Consider the following 23887-nt stretch of genomic DNA (forward strand, 5'->3'; position numbering starts at 1 on the left):
TGATGGATATTTTAATGAGTAGCTCTATCACAAAGATGTTTTGAAATGGTGAGAACAAATTAGAAACCTTTTTTGGAAATGAAATGTAAATTACTGTAAGTGTGATGGAGTGTCATTGTGCCGTCTATTTCAGTCAGGTCGGTGCCTAGCCTCTAGTCTCTAGTTCTGGGGAACCCAAAATTGTAAAATGACATGAAACACATCTGAAAAATGCATCTTCTCACAGGTGTTATAAAGTATGACAATATGCATGTATCAGGCAGTGCCAGAGATGATGCTTTCAGCTGCACAGTTAACTTTTTTCCTGTCTTTGATGGAAAAATGTACACTTATTTTTTTAATCACTATTTCATATTTTTCTGACAGTGCTCTGGAGTCAACCCAGCATTGCTTTCTGTACATTTTCAACTGGAAAATGTATTGCATATCCACATCCTCTTCCATACTAATGCCGATATTTTTAACACATCACTAAGGGTTGGGTGTTCACAGAGGAGTTCCCAGCAGAGGCTAGGCTGTTACCCCACGTCCTGGAAAAAATCTGTGCCAAGTACTGCGGTGTGGACATTCACCGAAAGGACACTCCCTGGTTGCTCATTTTAAATGTAGACACTGTCTGTAATGGAAAGACCAGAAATGTGGCACCTTTTCACCGGAGCTGCGTGGGGTACAGGCTGTGTGGCAGACATGAGGACAAGCCATCCTCCAATGGACAGGCTTTCCAAAGCCCAGGTTGGTGAAGGATGCCAACACCATATGTTTTCTTTCTTTGTGCCTCAAAGACTTTCCCCTTGCAGTCGTGAGTCAGCTCCCCTAGCCTGGGCTCCTGCGTCCCTGTGTGACCCACCTCAGGTTGGGCTGTGGTCAAGCACAGGGTCTCCAAAGACAGTGTTGTGTTTGAGGTAAGTTAAGTGACTTTGTTGTCAACTGGTAAGACTGAAGATGGGAAGCACTTGGTTTTATTCTCTACCAGAGCCTTAACTACCCTTGAGAAGTCTCTGTCTTGGTGCTTTTATTTGATGGGAAGGAGGTGATGCTGCTCACCTCCCAGGGACACAGTGAGACTAAACATCATGTCCATAACACGCTTGAGGTCAGGTGTGTAAAACTGTATCTAATGTCTAACTGCTGGCAGTGCCAGGGCTTTTCTCTGAATATCTGACAATAAATGATCATTCTATCACCCATAAAATAGTGCAGCTGCTCACAAACATACACTTCCAGGCTCTCCCTGTGGGGAGCAAAATTTGGGTTCTTTGCCATCAGGTGTTCATGTTCTTCAGTATCATAAAGCCTGCCTTTACTTTCCACTAAATTTTTCCCAAAAGCTTTGAAGTCACTGAGACCCATATGTTACCACATGCTACTTGTTTCTTTTATTGTTTTATATGAATAGGACATATTTTATTTGAATGAATAAAATAAGTATCTACTACAATACAAGAAATCTCCACAGCAGTTCCTGGAATACAGAGAAATTAAATACACTTCTTGTAAATGTCTCCTTCTCTTGTAGGTCCAAATTATAAATTAGATAAATAAGAAAACCATAAATACACATTTCAAGATACAGCAATTATTAGGTAGAAACATTAATCATCTCTTCTCCTCCATCCTCATACTGCTTAAAGCTATTAATTAACAAATGAAATACTACAATACAGCTCTCTCAACAGACGAAACTCTTGCTGCCCTGGACTGTGTGTTGGGTGCTCTATGGGTCACATTAGCTACAAGGACAGGTACCACAAATGCTCACTGTCTTAATTACCCCAAATGCAGCAAGTGGACTTTTCCCAGTGTCTGTCCATCTTCTTTATTTTTGCTTTGTTTAGGGAATGAGACCAAAAAAGGGAACAGGTGATATTCTCCTTACTCCTTGAGTGTATGCATTGCTGTGCAAGAGAGTAGTCCCACTGCAGTTACTAAGTTTACCTATATGCGTAAAAATAGCATGTGCCTACAAGGCTAAGGCTTCTGGCAGGATTTCTATGGGCTGGGGAAGGGGGTGTATTGTGGTTGGTGATATTTGTAAAAGACATTTCAGGAAAATCTTGGCCAAGGCTCCAGCTTGGTTCAGTCATGGAGGACCTGATGTTGGCAGGGTCACAGTGTCCATCCAGGCTATCACATGGGGGCAATGTGTCAGGCTCTAACTTAAAGGTGGGGTGGACCCCTGTGAGAAACGCACTCTGGTGCTGTTCAGGTGTGCAGCCTTCAGCAGGCGTCGGTCAATACCGGGCCACCATCTCCTCTTCTCCTTGCCTTGCCAGCAGCCAGGGCCTTTCAGTCCATGGTTACAAGGAGCTATGTTCTCCTTCTTTCCCAGGAGGAAGAAAGAAAAGCAGGAGAGCAAATCATCCCTCTGTCAGGCTGCTGGGCCAGAGAAGGAATTTTGCCGTTGGTAAGGAGGAAGGGAGAGTCTGTGTGACTTCTAGCTGCGAGGCTGTCCTCTGTGAGTTGTTGAGCACCTCTGAGGGAGAAGCCTGTGACTGAAGCAGTGATCGACAACTGAACGTGAGGGCTGACAGAGGTATTTTATGAAGGTCTAGTGCCTCTCCCCTCCTTGGCAGACTCTGGACTGAGTTGGCCCTGGCCGTATGAAAAGCCATAGTACCTTTTTAAATGAGAACTTCCATCCCTGTCCTACTGCCTTCCCCAGGACATCCAGCCCCACGTAGGTGTCCCCTGCTGTCCTCCTCAGAGCTACCAGGAACATTTGCTCTGTAATGCTACTGGGTTTTTCCAGCTGCTTTCCCATCCCACAGACTTTGGTTGCTCAGGTTGTCAAGCCACGAAGCTTTCCTGTGTGCTGCTCCAACCCGCTCACCCCAAAGCCAGAGGACCTGGCTGCTTTAGTAGCCTTTCCCTCCCAACTAGGTGGTACTTCTGAGCTGGTGACCCCTGACGGGGGATAACTGCCCGAGCCTGCAGCTCCACAGGCTGTTATCCAAGGCTCCCTCACTCCTGTGCTGTAAGACAAATTCTGAATATGCTTTTTTTCTAAGTCCAGGTTGAAGACGACCTTAACACAAGCAGTGGATGAAGTCAGCAGGTACCCCAAGTGCAGAAGTTGCCTGGGAGGTTGTGGTAGGAGGGGAAGGAGCTGTAACCACCGTTAACGCTGCCAACATAGGGTTCAGCCCTTTGGTGGGTTCATGGCTCTGGAGCCTCCTCACCTCGGTACCGTGGCATTGTGTGTGACAGCCTTTCGGTGCGTTTTACTACACTGGCTGCAGGCAAGCAAGTTTCAGATGGGAGCTTCTTTCCTCTGCTTCTGCCATAGAGTAAGACCTTTATTTTTCATTTATGTTTTAGAGCACTGGCAGTTAGATTAGAGAAGATTGTCATTGCTATGAGCAACAGGAGATACACTTTCTCCAATTTTATATTTCAAGTTCTGTATTTAGGCAAACAAGACTCTAATAATCAGGGGAGCACTCATATGAGGCAAGTAGGCAAATACTGTTCACAACAGTATATAATATTGTCTACAACACTGGTGAAACCATTTTTGTAAAACCTTTTTTTTTTTTTTTTGAGAGGAAAACCCAAGAGGCCATGACAAGCAATTTCTAAATTGAAAAAAATTTTGAGTGACTTCCATTAAATCCATGTATTCATAAGCACAGGTTTCCTATATGCAAATATCTCACGTTTAGTCACCTAGCTGCACCATTTACATATTTTCTTTCCTCCTAGCATTTTGTGCGCTTAGTGAAATATCCCGTACCACATGGGTAGAGAGTAAGTTGCTGACTACCACTTAACATATAAGCAGGTTCTATGGAAGAAAGTATTTCTTGAAGTTATCCAGTTGCTCATAGTTTGATCTGGCAGGACACTTTGAAACACCAATCACTTGTCACGTAGCAAAGTTTGGTAAACGGTGTTTGCAAACTTGCTCAGTTCTGACTCATTCTTTTAAAATTTTCGCATCTTTTACTCCTGTCTTGAAACATGAACACTGAAGAATAAAAGATGTTTAGCATATGTCATTCAAATAAGCATATTGTAAGCTGTGTTTTTTATCTCATGATATGAGAGGGGGAAGAGGACAAGCAGTGGTACACAATGAGCAGACCCTTGGGATTTAATGGCACTCTAATCGATCTGTTGCCTTGCAGGAATACACAAACTGCTTGGTAGGCTTTTCTTGTTGCAAGTCCGAGCTGATTCAGACAGGACGTGTAAAATAGTGAATGGGCCAGCAGCAGTTTCAGCATCATTGAGTCAAGACATAAATCTAGTGGGATTTTAGTGTATTGCAACAAAGAAAGGCCAGTGAGTTGCATCATGTTCACCATTTTTACCCTAGTTAGCCTTTCTCCCACCGCTCTGAGGCAATGGCGTCAAGTAATAAAAAGGATATAGTTTTCCTGGATGAGCCGTGCTGTGTCTGTTCCCTCATCGATCCTAGAGCACCTTGTCCTGGCTAAAGGTCTTCCCAAGTGTTGCTGAGCCTTATCAGTCCGCCTCAAAGGCACTGTTTGTTGCCCCCAGGTACTCTGACTTCTTCTTGTGCTTCATCCACATCTTCCTCAGGAGGCTGGGTGTCCCGCACAGGTTGCCTCCCGTCAGCGGTAGGGAAGCTTCTGCTCCCTGTGGCAGGGCCAGGTCATACTCCGCCGTCTTCCTCCAGCGCTGCCTGTGGCTAGCAAATAGAGCAGAGATGAGCAAAGCATTCGCCTCCGTGGCCCTTCTTCCCTGCTTATGGTGACTGGCCACTGAAAACCAAGGGCTGCCTGGTTGCAAAGGTATGTCCGTGCCTCGCCTGTGCCTGGGACTGGCAAGTCTGGGATGAGCAGGGGCTGTGCAGGGCAGTGGGCTTGGACGCGACAGCTGCCCCTGCTCTGCTTGGTGCCCTCCTTCCCTTCTTCTGTCAGAGCGAACACTCACAAGGCGATGGGCTACAAGTGGGACCGCTACGAAGTGCATCCTCTGTAGCACTTGCCACCAGACGAGAAGCAGGTGGGTGGCCCAGGGGCAGAGCTGGGCCCTTCTGCCAAAGCCCGGGGACGACGTGGCAGCGCCCAGGCGGGGTGAGCTCCACCTGGCCGAGGGGGCTGAGCTGGCTTACACCCGCCGAGGGGGGCTTACGTCTCTGTGTACGCAGTGCGAGGACACTGTGACAATGAGCTTGTTACTGTCCCTCAGGTGGCAATGGCGGCATCCCAAATATCACCCAGATCTGTGTCTGGGTTAACTGCCTACTGATGAGTGCGTTTGTACTGTGGCCAAGCTGTTCTGTAATTACACTTAAAGGCAATAAAGCTTTTTTAAAAAAATATTTAATTACATTTTCTAAGCTGCCTTAGGGCAAATATTATAGAGTCTGTCCTGGTTTTGGCTGGGATAGAGTTAATTTTCTTTCTAGTAGCTGGCATAGTGCTATGTTTTGGGTTGGGTATGAGAAGAATGTTGATAACACACTGATGTTTTCAGTTGTTGCTAAGTAATGTTTCAACTAAGTCAAGGATTTTTCAGCTTCTCATGCCCAGCCAGCAAGAAGGCTGGAGGGGCACAAGAAGTTGGGAGGGGACGCAGCCAGGCCAGCTGACCCAAACTGGCCAAAGGAATATTCTATACCATATGATGTCGTGTCCAGTATATAAACTGGGGGGAGTTGGCTGGAGGGTCCGGATCGCTGCTCGGGAACTAACTGGGCATCGGTCAGTGTGTGGTGAGCAATTGCATTGTGCATCACTTGTTTTGTATATTACAATCCTTTTATTATTATTGTCATTTTATTATTGTTATTATTATCATTATTATTTTCTGCCTTTCTGTTCTATTACACTGTTCTTATCTCAACCCATGGGTTTTACTTTTTTTTCCCCCCAGTTCTCTCCCCCATCCCCCTGGGTGAGGGGGAAGGGAGTGAGCGGCTGTGTGGTGCTTAGTTGCTGGCTGGGGTTAAACCACGCAACTTCTTAGGGGGAAAATACTTAAATTTTTAATTTAGATGCTTTTTTTTCTAGTGATAAAACACAGCTGTAACTGGCACCGGGGCAGCTGTATAAATGGCTATGGGTGACAGTATAATCAGCATGTCTTTTAGCTGGTCTCTCCCTGCCTTTGGGAAGCAAGTGGCATGGCTTTACTGTAAATCACCGAGGTTTTACAGCTCCAATTCAGAGTAGATCTGCAGCTGAGCACCTGTTTGTGTTTCTGGTGAGTGGGTGACCTGTGGTGGAGGTGCCCTGTCCCCTTCCCTGCCTGGAAGCACCCCATGTGCAGCCCCCCAGGCTTGGCTGGAGAGGTGGGAAAGGACTTACTCTTCCGTAGAAGTGCTGTTGCCTGTGGGTGAGTCTGTGACAGCCACCGCTTTCACTGTGATATGGGCAACTGGCGATGGTGGAATCTGCGGGATGAAAAAGCACATCGTTAGGAAATGCCACTGAGGAGTAGGGACCCCAGGTTTGTCTGAGAAAAAAAGCTGTTTCAGGAAAATCAATAAATACTGTAAATCTCTTAACAAGAGAAAGCAGATTAAGGATTTGACTGTCCAACTCTTATCCACAAAAATATCGATTGCTCACGTGAACGGTCTCACTGAGCTCAGCACAGAGCTTGTATGATCAAGAACAACATCTCCTGTCGAAGGAGAGAGGCTTGCAGAACTTTTTATTCCCTAGTTTTTACATCTGGCTTCCCGAGGAGAGGAGTCTTTGTGTGAACTGAGCAGCCTGCCTCTTGCAGCTCTTCACAGGCTGCCTCTACTGCTGGCTGGGAAGGAGCTGTCCCAGCCATCGCCATTTCTTGAGCATTCAGAAATGCTTCCCCGTTTTGCTGGGTGCTGCTCTGTGATGTGGGGGGCCTGATTCATGCCCCAGTTCTGCCATGACACCACAAGTGCCTAATCATTGACTTCCTCCTTGTCTTATTTGATCATAAATTGCCCGCCAGAATGGAGGCATGTTTTCACATAAACAGGCTGCTGAGACTGGCATATTCTCCAAGATGGTAAGCTAAAGTGTGGGTTGCCCAGAAATAGAAAAAAAAAGTAAAAAATTGTGACGTGCTCTCATCATTTCAGGCAATAAACACACTTACTGATTTTACTGGCAATACTGAAAAATTTCTTTATGTTATTGTCACTACTGTAACTGGTCTTAAGCTGTCTAGGGCCATTTCCCCTGGGATTAATCTGAGGCTGGACACGTTTAGGTGTGCTCTGCAAGTATCCCAAGACTTAAAGATGTTTGAAATCACTTTTGCAAGCATCCTTTGAAACTTAACTTTATTAATTATTGGTACATGCAATTAGTTTCATTACACTGAATACCATTAATTTTGACCATCCTTCAATATTGTATAGTCATCTTTCTCAAGTGTAGCCCAGCTACCAGCTAGCAAGTATGTTGCAGCCATCCAGAAGAGCATTTGAAGCCATGAAGTTTCTATAGAATGGCCTGGTGTTGGTCAGAAACTTTTCAAAGGACTATTTTCTGTTTGAAAATCTGATTTTTATAAAATATTTTCTGGTAAGAAAAAGAAGGGAGGTAAAATGTTTTAGTAAAGCTGAGTCATTTTTAACCAAAACATTTTTTCTGTCTATTACAGAACAAATTTTGAGGTTTTGTATGATGATTTTCCCATCAAGTATTTATTGACATTTTTTGATTGATCTGATTATCATGTCAGGCTGGCATTCTGGAGAATATGAATTATTTAATGCTTGTTCCACTTTAGAAATTAATTTCTTCCCAATTTGTGAAATTCCTTGAGAAACAAGAGGCTAATTCCTCTCAGCTCTTGCAGGTGGCTGAGCATCCAGAATGGGAGCCTGCCTGTTTCCAGCCCACAACCCTTCCCGGTTCCCTGAGGGGCAGCTGTCCTGTGCCAGTCCCTGCTCCCAGCTAAGGATCCTCTGGCATAAATCCTGTCTCAAAGCCTTAACAAAGACTGTGAAATCTGCACTTACTGTGACAGACTGACATGCTGTTAATGTGGGACACGCTGACAGGTACTAGGTTTTAAGATGCATCAGACAGTGGTAGTTGGTCTTGCTTACTTTGGTAAGTATTTACTTACCAAAGATTTTCCATCCAACAGGCGGTTACAGGACTTGGATGACTCTCGTTCAGTAATTCCCACTGCAAAGCATAAGAAACATGGCATTATCGGTAATTATCCCATTGGCAAAGCTTGTATTAAAAGCCTCCTTCTATGCCGTTAAACCCAGACATGAAGAGAGCCCAGATTCAGGTTATAGTCCCGCTAGATTTGATTATAGCCAAAAGTGCAGACGTTTCTTTGTTATGATCATCTACTATGATGTCAAAATAAGTGATTTTTGGAATTGCTTAAGTAATTCATTCTGGAAAGCCACTCAACTGCTTGCTCCTAGACTTTTCAAATGAGATTGTGAACCGTCCTTAGCAGACCAAGCTAAGTGGGAGCCCTTCCCCCTCTGTGAACACTCCTGTGTATGTATATACAAAAAGCAGTCCCATCTGCTACTCCTCAGCAGAGGTTTTTGTGTGTCTTGGAGCCCCTGCTGCCAGGTCTGTCCTGCCTAGGAGATCATTCTCCTTTCTGCATTGCCCTGGGGAGTTATTCTTACCTGGGCAGAGATGTGTGCTACATCCACCCCATCACAGGGAGGGATTTCAACCTTTCTGTCTGCCTGTGGCTGAGTGGCACCTCTCTCTGCTGTCCTCAAACCTGCAGGTTACCTTTCATTTACACGTGAACGCTCAGCCGGTAACTTATCTATGGATAAATGCTCACTGACATTCCTGCTAGTTGTACCAAGGAAATAAATGAGTGAGGAATGCCAGATTTTTTTCATGGAGCCAAATTCTCCCATTTGGCTGTGGGAATGTGGAGATATCTCTTTTTTTTCCCCTTTCTTTCTGTTCCTTGCCATTTTTTGTTGTCTGCTGTGTTTTTGAAAGGATATTCAGGTAAGTGAAGAGCAAAGATCTACAGAAACACTAAGATTCACCAAGGCAGAGGATAGAATATGATTCACAACAGCTGTGACCCATGGAATATAAATAATGACAGCAAACATCAGAAATAGCCAAGGTGCTGCTTCTAGTGCTGTCTCAGGCATGAGTTAGCAATATCAGAACTGCCTTCTCCTTCTGGGGGCAATATTTGGCCATGATAAATATCTTAACCAGCCTCTCTCTTCCCGCTCCCGCCCCTGCCAGTAATTCCATTAGGTACCTAACTGTATACCTCACGTCAAAGTTTAATTCAATTACCTCCTCTCATCTTGCATATTAGGTACTAACAGTATTCAGCAAGTGGCTGCAGGCATCAGTGCTTTGGCTAATGTCCATAATATTTCTTTTTTTTCCTTCTTTTTTTTTGTTTCTTTTCTTTTGTTTTGTTTCCTCTTATATTTTCTGATTCTTCCCTTCAGACTATCCCTCTTCTTATTAGATATAGAAAATGTTCTGGCAAACTTTTAGCAAAATATCTAAGCAAAAGTAAGTCCTCATGGCTTCAGGTTCCTAAGTGCTCCTCAGGACAGTGGCGGCTGGGTGCAGTGTGAATTCCATTTCCAGAAGGTGCTACGGATGCCCAAGCCTGGGACAAGGGTTGCTCCACATCTGTTATTCTGACTTGCCCAATGTTTCCAAGATGAGTGCTTGTACAAAAACTTGGTACAAAACTGAGTAAATAAATGTGCTGATGGTCTCATCTATGCTCTTGTTTACACATTTTTCACTTACTCTGGAAACCAAACTGTTCACTCTATTACCCTGACTTCAAGTTGTTTTTTACCAAATCTGAAGTCTCTTTAATATTTAACAGTACTTGTCTATGGAGTAAGCATGGAAAGCTCTACAGGCACAACTACAGTTGAAGGATGTTTTCAAAGGGTGAAATTTATGTGGAGGTCACATTAGTACAGAGATTAATGAAAATAGATGATACATATCCATATATATACCTCACTTCATATCACATTATGTTGGCTTTCCAGCTGTTGAGAAACAGCCGGAAAAACCTTTCTGGACTCTCTCATGGCACCCTATTCTCAGTGCAGGTATTATTAATAGAGTGCATATTGAAACCGGACACTGCAGCATGTAATAAGAAAGAGCTGGTTTTATTTTCATACAAATATTTGCAAACACTTCTACCTTCCTCCTCTTAAAATGCTAAATCTGTAAAGTCAGGCACTCAAAAGCTATGAAACACCAGAATTGGATCAAAGTTATTTCATTGCCCCCAAGGATCTAGACGTTGAGATTCGGTCTCTAATTTGTGACCAGAAACCATTTTTACACAGACTTTCTGCTTCACTCATATAGACATTGTTCATTCAGAAAGCTGTTGTTCATCCTTAGCTTTCATTTCTCAGTGCACAGTCCTATACTTAATTTCCCCACCAGTGAATCCTCTGAGGACAGAACTATTCATATTTTCATGAGCTCTTCTGTATTGTGATCACTGTGGTCATCATCTGCACAAATGTTTTAAAAAACCAGCTTCATCACCTCCTGAAGGACAAGGACTTAGGCAAACAGAGATAGGTACTGACTTTAAGATCAGAAGTTCCTGGGAACCAATTTTTCTGAGGCTTGAGGAGGATGCAGCACTGTTCATAGTCAAGGCACAGGTTTTTGTGCAGCAGCAGGAACTGAGCCCTCCCAGGTGCTGCAGTCGGAGGTGTGAAGCAGGCACCCAGAAAAGGGGGATCCATCGGCTGTGTGAGGTGATGAGCATCACTGAGGAGTCTGCTGGCAGTGATGGACAGACCTTAGGGAGCTATTGCAGGAGACACCTTCTGTGCTTTGAGGAACAGGGATCCGATAAACAACCTTGCCATGCTGCACAAGCTTAGGCAGCCCTGCAGCAGCTGTCTTGTCTTGTCCACACACTCCTGGTGAGTTTGTCCTGTCCTGTTCTCATGCCCTCCTTCCACTCCTCAGTCATTCCTTTTTGTTTTATTTTTTTGTTCTAATTTCAACTTAGTTTCTCCCTCTTCCCCGTTCAGCATCCCAGTTTCTTTGCCCGATCGCTTCCCTTTCTCCCCCTATGAGAACCATTTCCCCCTTTTCTGCTCTTCTTTTTGGATTCCTACATCTTTTCTCCAGTTCGCACCTATCTGTCACCCTTTACCTCTTGTTGCCCCTAACACCAGAGACCAGCAGTCCCTCCTTTCTCTCCTGCTGACACTCTGCCACCCACCACCCTACAGCTGGTGCCAGCCACTCCTCCACCTCTCCCTGCTCCAGCCCCAAAGCCCCAGCTCTTTGTTCAGCCATTTCTTGGCTCTGGGCCCAGTTTGAGATCTTTCCCTATGGTCCCAAGCTCAGTTTGTTCCTTCCCAGTTTCCCAGGTCCCGCTCTTGTCTGGTCTGTGTTTAAATGGGATGGCTTATGAGCAGTGTAGTTGCAGAGCGGTGGTGTGAAGAACATGCACCTTCATGGTAGTATCTGCTTTACAGATTTAGCACCTTTTAACAGCTAAATGTCCAATGTCTCTACCGAACACGTGTCATATGGGATTTTTTCAAAGGCTTATGACTTGACTGCATGTGGGTGGTTTTTCAAGGGAGAGCAGCAAAAGATGCATTTTTGATTAAAAGGCCACCCCTTGCCAAACTGCATGGACCTGCTCCATCTTCGACCTTCCAAACATAACACACCAGCGCTGAAGGAGCTGGATGACCAGTCTATTTATGTTTACTCATTTCCTTGGTTTTGCCTTGGCAAACTCTATTTTTCCTTCACGGGTTCTCACAAATATGCTGAACAAGTTTTGGTTGAAAAAACAAAATTAGGTCTGTGGCTGACATCCAGAATCTAAAATTCCATCCCAAACAATTGTGTTCTGGCAAGTTCTAAGCAACTGAACAGGGATCCTATATAATAAGATGACTCAACGAAACTCAGTGCTTCGCAATCTATCATCTCTAAAATATTGTCAGCCTTTGGAAAGGGAGCATTTACGACTCTGAATAAAGTGAATTTATGACTCTGATTAAAGCAAGAACTCTGCAATGCCACAGTCATTATATCTCATTAATTCCACCGGACATTTTAAGCACGGAAGTATCCTTCAGGTACATAACAAAGTGCCTGCTTCGCTGCAAACAGGAAGACTGCAATATCCAAAACTGTTCTGAAGCCACAGAGGAATAAAGCCACTTCTGGGGACTTACCATGCTGGGCAGTGCCCTCGGTGGGACAGGGTCCCCGCTGCCTGCTCTGCAGGCGGCCCAAGCCCCGCACCTCGTCGTCGCTGCACAGCACCTGGAGGAGGTCACCCTGGTAGGGCTGCAGCTTCTCTGTCCCGTGGGGCCGACGATCGGATATGGCTACCACCTACAGGGAAGAGGCAAAACCATCCTGTTACACCCGGCCTTGGAGATTAGGTGGTCTGGCAAGGTCACGGGGGAGCAGCATGGCGCTTGCTCTTCCCACTGCTTTACTGTCATCCCAAGGGGATTTTATCGGGTGGGGATTGTGGGATTTGTGGGGTTTGTTTTGTTTGGCTCCTGCCTCTGTGCATGAGATGTATGGGAAAATCATGTGGGGTCTCTCTGGCACCCAGCTACTTAGTTGCACCTTTCTATATTCTCTTCAGGAGACTGAAATGGGGTCCTTTTCAAGATCTACTGAATAGGATATGCCTTTGAGACAAGCTCATTAATTTCTTACTGCAGGAAGTAAGAGTTCTTGGGCAACCAGTTAAACATGCAATTAAGTTATGAATGCTATTTCTTCATGGCCTCTCCTGTCTTTCAGAATTATTTACATTTTATACCTGGCAAATGACTACAGAGGATACAAGGCGGTGAATAACTGTGCTCGCAGAGATTAAATTTCACAAACATTAGCTCACACAAACAAAACTCACTGAGAGCTGCACCTTTGAACATTAGGCCCCCTGTATCTTGAAGAGAGTCCCTGAAAACAAGAGTGAACAACATCAAGTTCTTTTCTACATTGATCATGACTAAGTCATGGCACTCACTGTGCTGCCACAGGAAACTGGGGAGGCCAGAGCTAATGTGAGCTTAAAAAAACAGGAATAGGCTCCAAGCAGGTGGATCCATCAGGACTGTTATCCAGGATGGTGTGGAAACAATCTTCTCAAGAAGATTAAAGTCCTGACAGCAGGGAAAGAGTGTTTCATGCTTTGGTTTCTTTTATTCTTCCCCGAAGACTTGCTACTGTCATACAGACAACAAGGTAAATAGGGCGAAGATCCAAACCAGCAAGGAAACAAGAAACGTAGCAACTATTCCGGCAGTTTCCTATTAGACTCAGGTTGATCTTATGTTGGGAGACTAGGAGAAAAGCAGTTACTTGCATCTAACTGATGACTGATAGTTGCCATCTACATGTCTTATATAAAAATACAGTTATTTGGTCTCAAGACAGAGACCAGCAACTGACCAGCCCACTATTGGCACAGAAAAGCCTTAATTCCATCTATTGCTCTGCCTTCTAACATTCACTCAAGATAAAAACAAGACTGCATTCAAGCATGTCCCCTCACACACAATTGTCCATTTTCTTTAAGTAAGTTTTAATTCAGTTTGCCATTAATCTGCAATATTCTGTGTACATGAATTTTTACGCAGATAAAAAAGCACATGCAAACCAATGTTTTCCAAAACAGGAAAAAAAAAAACCCCAACCTGACCACTTTTTCCTCTTTTGACTCCAGGTACCCTCAGGAGTCTGGAGAAGGCTACATGACCTAGAACCTTCCGACCAGCAGGACAAGGAGCAGAAACTGCCCAACGGCAGGCAAAAAAACTGCTGGAAAGGGCTGGCGAGACAACCAAAGCCTAAGAGGGGTTTTCTCTTAGTTCTGTGGATTTTGGCACTCAGCCTAACACAGTCGCTGCTCTGTAAGCTACTTAAGGATGTGGCCAGTGTTAAGTTAAAGTCCAAGCAGCTACTGGTGTCCCTGAAGGCAAGCACGTGCTAAAGGAGGCTGCAGCCAGGGCCCAGCTGTACTGACCACGAATCTGGCGCCGCTGGACAGAGCCGAGCCTCGGCATCGCTCCGATAATTCAGAAACGAGGGGGATGCTGGTGGTTAGAGGCCTCCTGCTGCTGCTTAAGCAGTTGGTGTTGGCTCTCTCCCAGCTGCCCCTGGACCAGTCCCAGGACCTCTCCGTCCCTCTGCAGCAGCTCCTCGCAGGTTGCGGGCTCCCGTGTCCACGCACGCCCTGACCACCCGAACCTTGTGAGCTGCATTACCCCCATCACCACCGTGACATCGGTGGAGACACCCGTCTGCATCTCAAATGTGATGAGGCTATGGCTGATGGGGTCTCTCGTGACAGCCCTTGGAGCCTGCCTTGCATGAACCGAGCTCTTCCAGCTTCCAAGGAATGCCACAAAGCTCAGCTTTTCCCACCAGCTCTGGAAATATGCTCAGTGCTCTTGGTTACACTCAGTCTTCTTTGGTGTGTGACAGAAAATGTCATCAACCCTCTGCTACTGAGACACCTGAGGTCACTTCTTTTGCATGGTCATGGAAAGAGCATTTTTGGTAAGTAGGATGCTGGCTGCAGTCATCTCTAATCCTGAAAGTGGCTTATTTGATCAGCGTAAACCGCCATGGACTTGAAACTTAACAATCTGCCTATGTGTTGCAAAGGATGAAATTTTGTTGGGGAAAGGAAGCAGGATTTTAAACACCATTAATAGCAGAAATTATTTAGACACATTGTCTATGTTTTTGAGATTCCTTGTTACATGTCGTATCAGTAATGCCAAAATGCCTTCAAGCAGCAGAATCTGTATAAATAAGTTACAGTGCCATTTTCCGTTACAGCTGGAGACAACAGTGCAATCTCTATAGCACATCTTCAGTGAATATCTTTGCAGCATTTGGCTGTAGGACACTTTTGGAGTTCCTTATCTCCTAATTCAAGATTTCACAGTGACTTTGTCTACCTCACCCATTACTGTAATATGTAAAGACTTATCTAGGTCAGGAAACTAAACCTGCTGTAGTGCAGTTTTGATCTAAACTGGAGCTGACATTTCTCTAGGGTACCTAGGGTAAGGCAGAAGGATCAGCTGGAAGTCACTTTTCGTTTCTAGACATACCAAGAAATTTAAATCTGTGTGACTAGCAGAGTCAGCCAAACTATGCAGAATTAGGAAACTGCTCTCTAAAAAAGTACTGTTTTTAGAAACTGTAAGTCCTTTGACCTGCTCAGTCTGTTTGCAGGATGCCAACTCTGAATTCAGAGCTCAGCGAAGTCTCTTTTTTGTGGACTTTACCGTGCACATGAGAGCACTGAGGCCTGGCATACCCACTGTTGGAATTAGTTGTGTTAAGTGGGGGGCACGGAGGACCCAGGAGGGTTGCAGAGCAGCGCAGAGGCTGTTCCAACAACCCTGCTCCTGGACCCAAATCCCACTGCCAAACCAACATCCAGCCAGAAAAGGTGACAATTAAACATCTGGCTTTGGATAAAATTTTGAAGCTTAGAGATTGACCAACAAAGTGCTTGTTAGTGGGGGAAATGCCAGATTTGTAGAGTTAAGGTCTTTTTGATGGTCTAATGCCGATCTAATTTTTAATGTGGTAGCACTAGCATGCGCAGAGGCATTTGCCATTTTTCTGAAAAGTAGCCTGGTACTGGTGTCCGGACAGTTTTACCCAAAGGATTTTGGAGCTAGAAGAGCAAGGGAAGAGAAGGGAGGGATCTACTATCACTGGAAATAACTAATATTAGGGCAATAGGAACTGCAAATAAGCATATTGGTGAAACACCCAATTAAAAAAAAGAAGGCGTTTCCCCCTTTCTCTCACCCTTCTACAGTCATGATCATGCTTTTGGGATGGGTTCTTGAATGTGATGGAATTTACCCCCCTAGGGTCAGTCATTTGAATGTTAAATCACTTACTTAATGCTACACTGCTTGAGTATTTCTGCCACGAAAAAAGGTCTGGCAGATGTCCACGTTGCTTGCTATTTTTGCCCTTGCTGAGGATTAAAGTTGTGCATCCACTGCAATCACCAGAGCAGAAGATTTCATGTTAGCTGAGGCATTTCTACAGCACTGACTGCAGGTGCAGAGGCAAAAGTGAAAAATAAATAATCATTCTGCTACTTTTCTGTGGGTCTAGAAATTGGCAATCACAACTTCCTCACAGGCACGTATATTCCAGTATGTGCCATTTATTTGAATGCTTGTGCATGAGCTGTAAGCAGCTGCATCACGCTGAGGAAGGGGAATGCACAAGTCTAAGAGATGACTGTGCCAACTGCTTTGGTTTGAGAGCCTTGCTTGTTTTTTTAGCTGGAGCTGCAGACCATTCCTCAGGCTTGGTGCTCCGACTACTAATATGATGCTGCCTGCATCATGACTAAGGGCCAGTCAAAGCACATCTTTAATTGGGGTCAGGAAAGCCCCAAAGGAAAACAAAAATCCTCTAAAAATACAGCAACAAACCAGGGACTTTCTTATCTTATTTTCTTAGACCTTTATGAGTATAGTGCTGTTACAGCAGCTGATCCAATCCAAATTAAATATTAGAGGCTTCTGTTCAGCAGAAACAACAACTATTTAACTGCTGAGATTCGGAACATGATAACAGACATACGGTTGCCCTAGATTTTGGTGAGAGCTAGCTGAAAATTTTCCAGCTGAATGGTTTTATGAGAAAATTCTGGTTAGAAATCTGGGCATTTTGTTGGAAAAGTATCTGTCTAAAAAAGGGGTATCTCAAAATGGCTTATTTTGAGCAACACTCCAGCACTCTGACTTTCATCCTCATTAGGAAGGAAGAGTAATTTTGAAACTTCAGCCTGAGTTACGGGACAAAAATAAGATTTTCACATTTTGAGAAAACACACACATACATAGTTCCTACCCAAACATGAAAGGCATGTTATTGACCCTTCCTGGGGACCACTTCAGGCATCCTGTGAAGTATTGGGATCCTGTGATCCGCTTCAATAACCAAGAGAGGGGATGGGAGTGAATGTGGCGAGGTTTTTTCTAGTGCATGGGTATGTGTGGTAAGCAGGAGGGCCTTACGGTGCTGTGGGGAGATCAGGGAATCAGGAATATGAAGAGGAGGCTATTTACAAATGAGGATAGGGCTGGGAAGTAGGATAGGGCATGGAAAAAGGAAAGGCCATGGAGCAAAATATTTCAATGAAGTGCTAGAGAAGAGGCAGGTCTGTAGTGAGAAGAAATACTTTGTCAGAAGAGTCTCAAAGTGTGAAAAAAGTGCTTTGATATGCGCAAGAGAAAGACGCCATCATTGCTGCAAGTGAGAACTGCAATAAAAAGATTGTGGAAGGGGTTGTGAATGGGCCAAATGGATTTAAGGGGGGAAAACAGGCCCTGAAGACAAGAAGCCTGATGCCCATGTGTCAAAGTGTCCCAGCTTGGAAAACATTTTCTGAGAGCATGAAAAATGTTCAGTTATTTGAATTTGGGGGTGTATCTCACCTGCAGGGAGGGGGATAAGCTCCGGCTGTGCCCGTGCAGTGAGGGTGAGCAGAGGACAGGCAAGCACCACTGGGATCCAGGGACAAGCATCCTCCTGTGGCTTGCTCAGAGCCTCCTTTTTGAGTCAAGGTTACAGCCCATTGCTTGGTGTTTTTCTCCCCAGTTCCCCGGGGAATGGGATACTGGCTCCTTAATTAATGTGTATATGTATTGATATGATTTGCTTGCTTTTCATTCCTGCCTGTCCCTCCGGCACTATTATTAAGGCTTTATGGATAAGAATTAAGTCTGTGATTCCCTCAGATGACCCATGTTGATAAGAACTGATTTTGACTGGCTCTGCACAGACAGACTGTATATTTTGAAGTTTCAATGTGCTTCTATAAATAAACTTTAGCTTTACAGAAACTCCCCCTCTGTTTCCCACCCCACTCCCTGCATCGGACACCGATGCACTTCTTTGCCCTGAAAGATCTGCTTTCCATTTATCCATGGCATTTTTAAGGATAAGTGTAGACAACTGGAATTAAAAAAAAAGAAAAAATAAAAAGAGGGAGAGAAAGGGAGGTTTTTCTTACACTCTTTGTTAGGATGTGCTGTGTAGTTTTGGCTCGTCTTCGGGCAGGACTACATGCTGTGAAAAGAAGAACGGGAACACAGTCAGGGTGCAGCGGAGGTTGACAAGATGAGGTTACATGTGCCTTTGAAAGTCCTCTGTGAGAATACATTGAGGGCATGGTGGGGAGAGGGGGAAGAAGAAAGGGTTTAAGGAGGAATATTCCAGCTGAAACAACCCAAAAGAAAGTCCTTTTTAATGTCACCTCAGAGACCATGCTCTAGCTATACAATACAGACATCTGTGGGCACAGGGCAACAGCCTTCCCCAAGTTTCTGCACCTCTCCCATAGGCTTCCAGGAGGAACGATCCTTCTCCTTCCTGAGTTTTGATCTGGGCCTCCCACCTGCCAATGTTTCAGAAGGAAATGAGCTTCTCCTTCCATCCAGTCACCTTCAAACATGACTTGCGTATACGTTAACTTTGGAGAGGCCTATCATTTTATCTAGATAGGGACTTTTTCAATAAGCTCAAACACCTTTGTGACATCATTTCACTTTTACTGCATGATCTCCAAAGCACAACATTTGCACTAAGCCTAGCCTTTTCTTTTCAATCCTCAAAATGACCCATTCGGTTCTTTAACTTGGGGCATTTTGCTTAAAGTCTGTTTCTCAATTTTATTTCTTAGAGTCATGAAGACACCAAAATCATAGGCAAACCAGAATCACTAGCCACTAGACCCACAAGATGCCAGGACCATAAGCCAGGCTTTTGACTGGACTGAAGTGATTGGTTTTGCATGTTTTTTTTTCTGGACAAAGTGAAGATTGTTTAAACACTCACTGTTTCGGTTTGACTTGAAACTGGCCTGAAAATCTCTGTGATACTCCCAGCTCTCCCTCTCATCATGTCTTACACTTTTCTCTTTAAAAATATTATCCTCCCCTGTGTTCAGGCTACAGGAGCTACAGGATTTAGCAGCCAGTGACAGAAACAGGCCTGCAAAAACCTGCCAAATTCAGAGAATTAACTCCAGTTCTAAAGGCTGACCCTGAGGGCAAGGCATGTGAATGGGGGTTTCCTATTCAGGCTCCATGTATAATCCAAAGGCTTTGAAGAGCCAGAAAGGTTTGTTATGGGTTGACAGGTGACTCTTACTCAGCAGGTGAGCTTTCCTTTACATTTTTGGCATACATTCAACTCCAGGAGTTGCAGTGCTTATCTCTGCTATGCATTAATGTTTGCAAAGAGTTTTGAAGCTGTGGAAGCAGCTGGAGGTCATCCAAGGCTTCTCGTTACTGCAGCCAAACTCCTCTCCTCTGACGGCAGGAATAACAAGTGACCGGGCTTTCCTGGGCTCCGATACAAGCAGAGCTGGCAGTGGGACCAAAGTCACTCTTCCTAGACAGCTTGTGTTTGTCTAATAAGCCACCCCCCGATAGCCCAGTGAGGATCTAAGCGCTGAGCATTAGGACCCCGCTGGACAGAAATAAAGTTTTGGCCTATGCTCTCCCCACAGTGAAACAGGACGGTAACGCGGGAGGTGATCAGTCTTGCCCAGGGTCCCTGCCAGCGACCTGTTGCAGCGCAGGGTACTTCCACACTGAGCTCATCACAACTAAGTTATCTGCCTGTACAGAGCTTGAGAGCGTGCTAAGCTGTCAGTTCAATTATGGTCTGTTTTGCATGATGTGATATCCTCAGGGATCCCTACTGCCTTCTCCTGCAGGACACGTTTTATATTTCAAACCATGGTGAATGTGGGATGAAAACCAGACAAACATAATGAAGGTGGGTTTTTTTCCTAGGAATATGTTTTAAGTTGGTTTTGAAGCTGCTGCAATCACCTTTACTTCTGGAATTTCATCGTGTGAGGACTAAACTAATTGCTCACGAGCAAAACACTCAAGTGCAGAAAAGTTTATTGATGCAAGGAATTATCTTCTTGTCTCTCTGGTATTGATGTATTTTACTGGACAATGTGAGGAGCACAGTTTATATAGATTTCTACCAGAAGCAAGTACTGTTACGCTGTTATTGGCACCCAGGCTGGTGCACAAGGAACAACACATAAATGTGCCTAACGGTAATAAATTTGCATATTTTCAGAGTACTTGTCATCCACAGTCCAACTCACTGCCTGTCGTCTGCCAGAGCGAGTGGCAAATGGCTTACAGGGGCTGAAGAAAGGCAAGGCATGAAAGGGAAGTCACAGCACCAGCAAACATGCAATTACTTGAATAGCCGTTGAAAGAAGAGTGAATCACGGAGGTAGCCAGAAGCGACCCACTCGCACAGGAATACAATGGCAGCAATGCAAACAGTGGGGCTGCAGGGCTCTCTCTGCAAACGTGATTTTCTGCAGGGAGTGGGAGCAGGAAGGGAAGAATGAATCCTTGCAGATGATGTTTCTGGATTTGCCTGCAAAAGGATGTCTGTATGTACAGCCCAGCTTTCGGGCAACAAAAACAATTACGGTGATGGTTCACTTTGCCATTTCCACTCATATTCTGAAATCAAGCAGCTGGGAGCTTATGCTTGTAGCTTGCAAGTAAAGATCTGATCTGGCCCCACAATTTGTTTTCCCTGCTTTTACCTGCTTTCTTGTTGCTGAAATATGCAGCCATTGAGTTTAAACTAATTTGTTCAATCAAATGCAGACTGGGCTTTGTCCGGTTCTTACTCTTCATTACAAGCAATTAATGTTAATCATGCATTCATTTCCAGGGCATGGCTTTGGAAATGTTCCACTTATTGAGCCAGCAGACTTAAATTCAACATTCATGCAGTTCACCCAGTTCATCTGAGCTGCTAACTGCTTGCAGAACTTCATTTTTCTTTTCTATTACACAGAATAGCCACACAGTTGCAAGCTGTCACTTTAGCAATTACCTCATAGGTATATCAACACCGATTCCAGATCTCTGAATTTTGCTAGCGCAAAGATTTTACACAGCCACAATATTGAAGCACCTGCATGGATTAGCTCCAGAAACAAGCAGCAAGCGCTGGACTGCAAGCAGAGCACGGCACGGCTCGGCAGAACAGATGAGCTGCTCACTTCAGAGATTTTGCTGATGCTAAACACCCCATCCATCTAAAAGACAACACTGTAGCGGTTGTTACAGTTTTGATGTACTCACATTTGGATGAAATCACAGTGGTGAAAACTTCTAAATTTTCGTCGCTGCAGCTGTAAATCTGGTGCATTTTCCACCTCTCCCTCCTGACTGCCTTTCAGCTTCATGCAACCGCTCTGAACTTCTGGTAAATAGGTTTCACTAATCCAATCTGGCTCTGTGATCATTGTCCAGATCTACAAAGGACAGACTGATGCTGTGATCTCATCTCATTCCATATTCTTCATTGCAACATTTTCTGCTCCCATCTGCCTTTCTATGAATACTATTAATGCAAAGATTTAATTTAGCTGTTACTTAAGCCTCCACTCAGATAGGAACATTTTACTTTATGTCTCCTTTTAGCATTTTGGAGAATCCTCTGCAATAAATGGCTAAAGATTAAAGTCTGTTCTGCGCAGCCAATGTATAGGCAAATAAATGTTTATAGAAGTACTGCAAGGATTGTTAAAATGAGTTGGTTAATACTTTGTGTACTTTAACACATTTATCATAAAAATTTGCTCCTCCCATATAATGAGGAGCTGATTCTAGGTGTATTAACAAAAACATTTTCTGCTTTACCTTTTAAGTTCATAAACTAGTACCTGAATCCTGGGCACTTCAGTGTACAATTTCAAATGCAGATGACTAAAGAAGGGCATGTCACACAGACATGCATAGGTCTATATGCACCCTACACTTCAGTAGTTGCAGAGGGAGGGCAGGTGGCTCAGTCATAGATGGGTTCCTACATGACTTGATGGTTCCGGGGCCTAATTCCATACTTTGGCACTTCAGTAAAGGGTCTTCTTGCCAAAGCTTTTCATTCCTTAATGCTCCCATCAGATTGTTCCTTTCTACATCTATGAAAATCAGCCCCCTCAACTTCTGGTGACTTACTGCTGCCATGGACACCTAAGCTCAAAAATTTTGGCTTGCAGGCTCTAGCAACTGATGTAGCAGAAACACTTTCAAGTGTGAATAATGATATTAAATTGTATCAGTCTAATGAATAGCCTTCTTTACTAGCACATGTGTGTAATTAACACAAAAACTAGTCCTGTCTTGTCCTGTTGACATCTGCCACTGCTGTGGCTTAACCCCAGCCAGCAACCAAGCACCACGCAGCCGCTCACTCACTCCCCCCAGCCCAGTGGGATGGGGGAGAGAATTGGAAGGAAAAAGGTAAAACTTGTGGGTTGAGATAAGAACAGCTTAATAGGACAGAAAGGAAGAAAATAATAATGATAATAATAATAAAATGACAATAATATTAACAAAAGAATTGGAATGTACAAACCAAGTGATGCACAATGCAATTGCTCACCACCTGCTGACCGATGCCCAGTTAGTTCCTGAGCAGCGATCCCCCTCCGGCCAACTCACCCCAGTTTATATACTGGCCATGACATCACATGGTATGGAATACCCCTTTGGCCAGTTTGGGTCAGCTGCCCTGGCTGCATCCCCTCCCAACTTCTTGTGCCCCTCCAGCCTTCCTGCTGGCTGGGCATGAGAAGCTGAAAAATCCTTGACTTAGTCTAAACATTACTTAGCAACAACTGAAAACATCAGTGTGTTATCAACATTCTTCTCATACTACATCCAAAACATTAACACTATACCAGCTACTAGAAAGAACATTAACTCTATCCCAGCCAAAACCAACAGTCCTGGATGGAAAATGCCAGCAAACATGGGCTGTCACTGTCCTGTTACTGTAATAGTTCTTCTTTAAAATAATAAATATTGGTCAACACATCCAGAGCCTGGAAGCATTTTGGTTGAGTGGAAGGTGTCACTGTTTCAAGAAAGAAATGAGCGAAGAGAAGCTTGTATTACTTGTCACCTCCCAGGGCAGCCTCCTGCTGTCCAAGGGCAGCAAAGCCATTATGGGGCTGGGGGCATTGTCCCAGGAAACCGTGCCGTGTTTGAAACGGGAGGTGGGACGGCAATATAATCAAGCAAAAGTTCAATTAGTTTTTGATTTATTGCGCCACATGTTCTGCTTGTATGACTGATGCCATTAACATCAGGCTTGGCTGGCGTGTTCATCTGTCTCTGCCCGGCTCCCTCTGAAGGCGCACACACTCAACAGATGGGGAGCTGCACGGGCGCGAATGCAATTGTTTATCCCCCTATTGTTCCTGTGTCAAGTAATCAAACCAAATCCATTACCCACCGAGAAAAAGACCAGCGCACCGTCCATTCAGCGGTGAATGGAGCAGAGGCGGTTACGCAGGGAGGCTTTAAAGCTTTCAAAAGGATAAAAAAAAAAATAATGAAGAGCAACACTGAATAGTTGCCCCCCCCCCCCCCCCCCAAAAGCTATAACCAATCTAACCCACCCTTTATTTCACCTTTGGATATTCCAAGTCCTGTAAGAAGAGGCACTTTTGGATCTGAGTCATTGTTTTCCTAATTATAGGTATGACGTAAAGATATTTTAAAATCATAGCTGGAGTTTAACATTAGAACAAGTATTTGGTGTTTCATCATGTTGAGGGGTGGTGGGAATGTGTAAACTGAGTGAGACTTAAGAGCTGGTTACCAGCTGGCATTCACTGCATTATAGGTTAGGTTTTGAGCAGGTAGGCTTTGAACACCTATCTTTACAAGGTACATGATGCTCTGGGGATGAGTCACTCTGCACAGAGTGCTGATAAAAGGCTCTCACATCACTTCCAGAGAGAAAAATACGGCTCAGGAGGCCCAATATAATATGTCGCATCTGGGGTTCTCATCTGGGAATGAATCTTCCCCTGTTCATAAAGAGAGTTTGCTGCTTCATTTTGC

At 44.5% G+C, this 23887-nt stretch overlaps 1 protein-coding gene across 1 annotated transcript; it reads right to left on the minus strand.

Annotated features, from left to right (window-relative positions):
- Positions 1-4467: 4467 nt before the first annotated feature.
- LOC104837048 (chromosome unknown open reading frame, human C8orf46) lies at positions 4468-21179 on the minus strand. The gene is made up of 6 exons (XM_010575912.1): positions 21113-21179; positions 17989-18044; positions 12134-12296; positions 8038-8099; positions 6279-6364; positions 4468-4654 (listed from the first exon to the last, which is right to left on the minus strand). The coding sequence occupies exons 1-6, from the start codon at positions 21177-21179 to the stop codon at positions 4468-4470; spliced, it is 621 nt and encodes a 206-aa protein (XP_010574214.1).
- Between the last annotated feature and the right edge of the window lie 2708 nt (positions 21180-23887).

This window comes from Haliaeetus leucocephalus, unplaced genomic scaffold, assembly GCF_000737465.1.
Source record: "Haliaeetus leucocephalus isolate CR32 unplaced genomic scaffold, Haliaeetus_leucocephalus-4.0 Scaffold506, whole genome shotgun sequence".
NCBI classification, from domain to species: Eukaryota; Metazoa; Chordata; class Aves; order Accipitriformes; family Accipitridae; genus Haliaeetus; species Haliaeetus leucocephalus.

Excerpts from the sequence above, each read along its gene's own strand:
- LOC104837048 (XM_010575912.1), bottom strand. The coding sequence starts at position 21,179 with ATGCACCAGATTTACAGCTGCAGCGACGAAAATTTAGAAGTTTTCACC. Across the intron at positions 12,297-17,988 it reads AGCACATCCTAACAAAGAGT|GTGGTAGCCATATCCGATCG; the intron begins GTAAGAAAAACC and ends TCTTCCCTGTAG. Across the intron at positions 4,655-6,278 it reads AACAGCACTTCTACGGAAGA|CCACAGGCAGCGCTGGAGGA; the intron begins GTAAGTCCTTTC and ends TCTATTTGCTAG.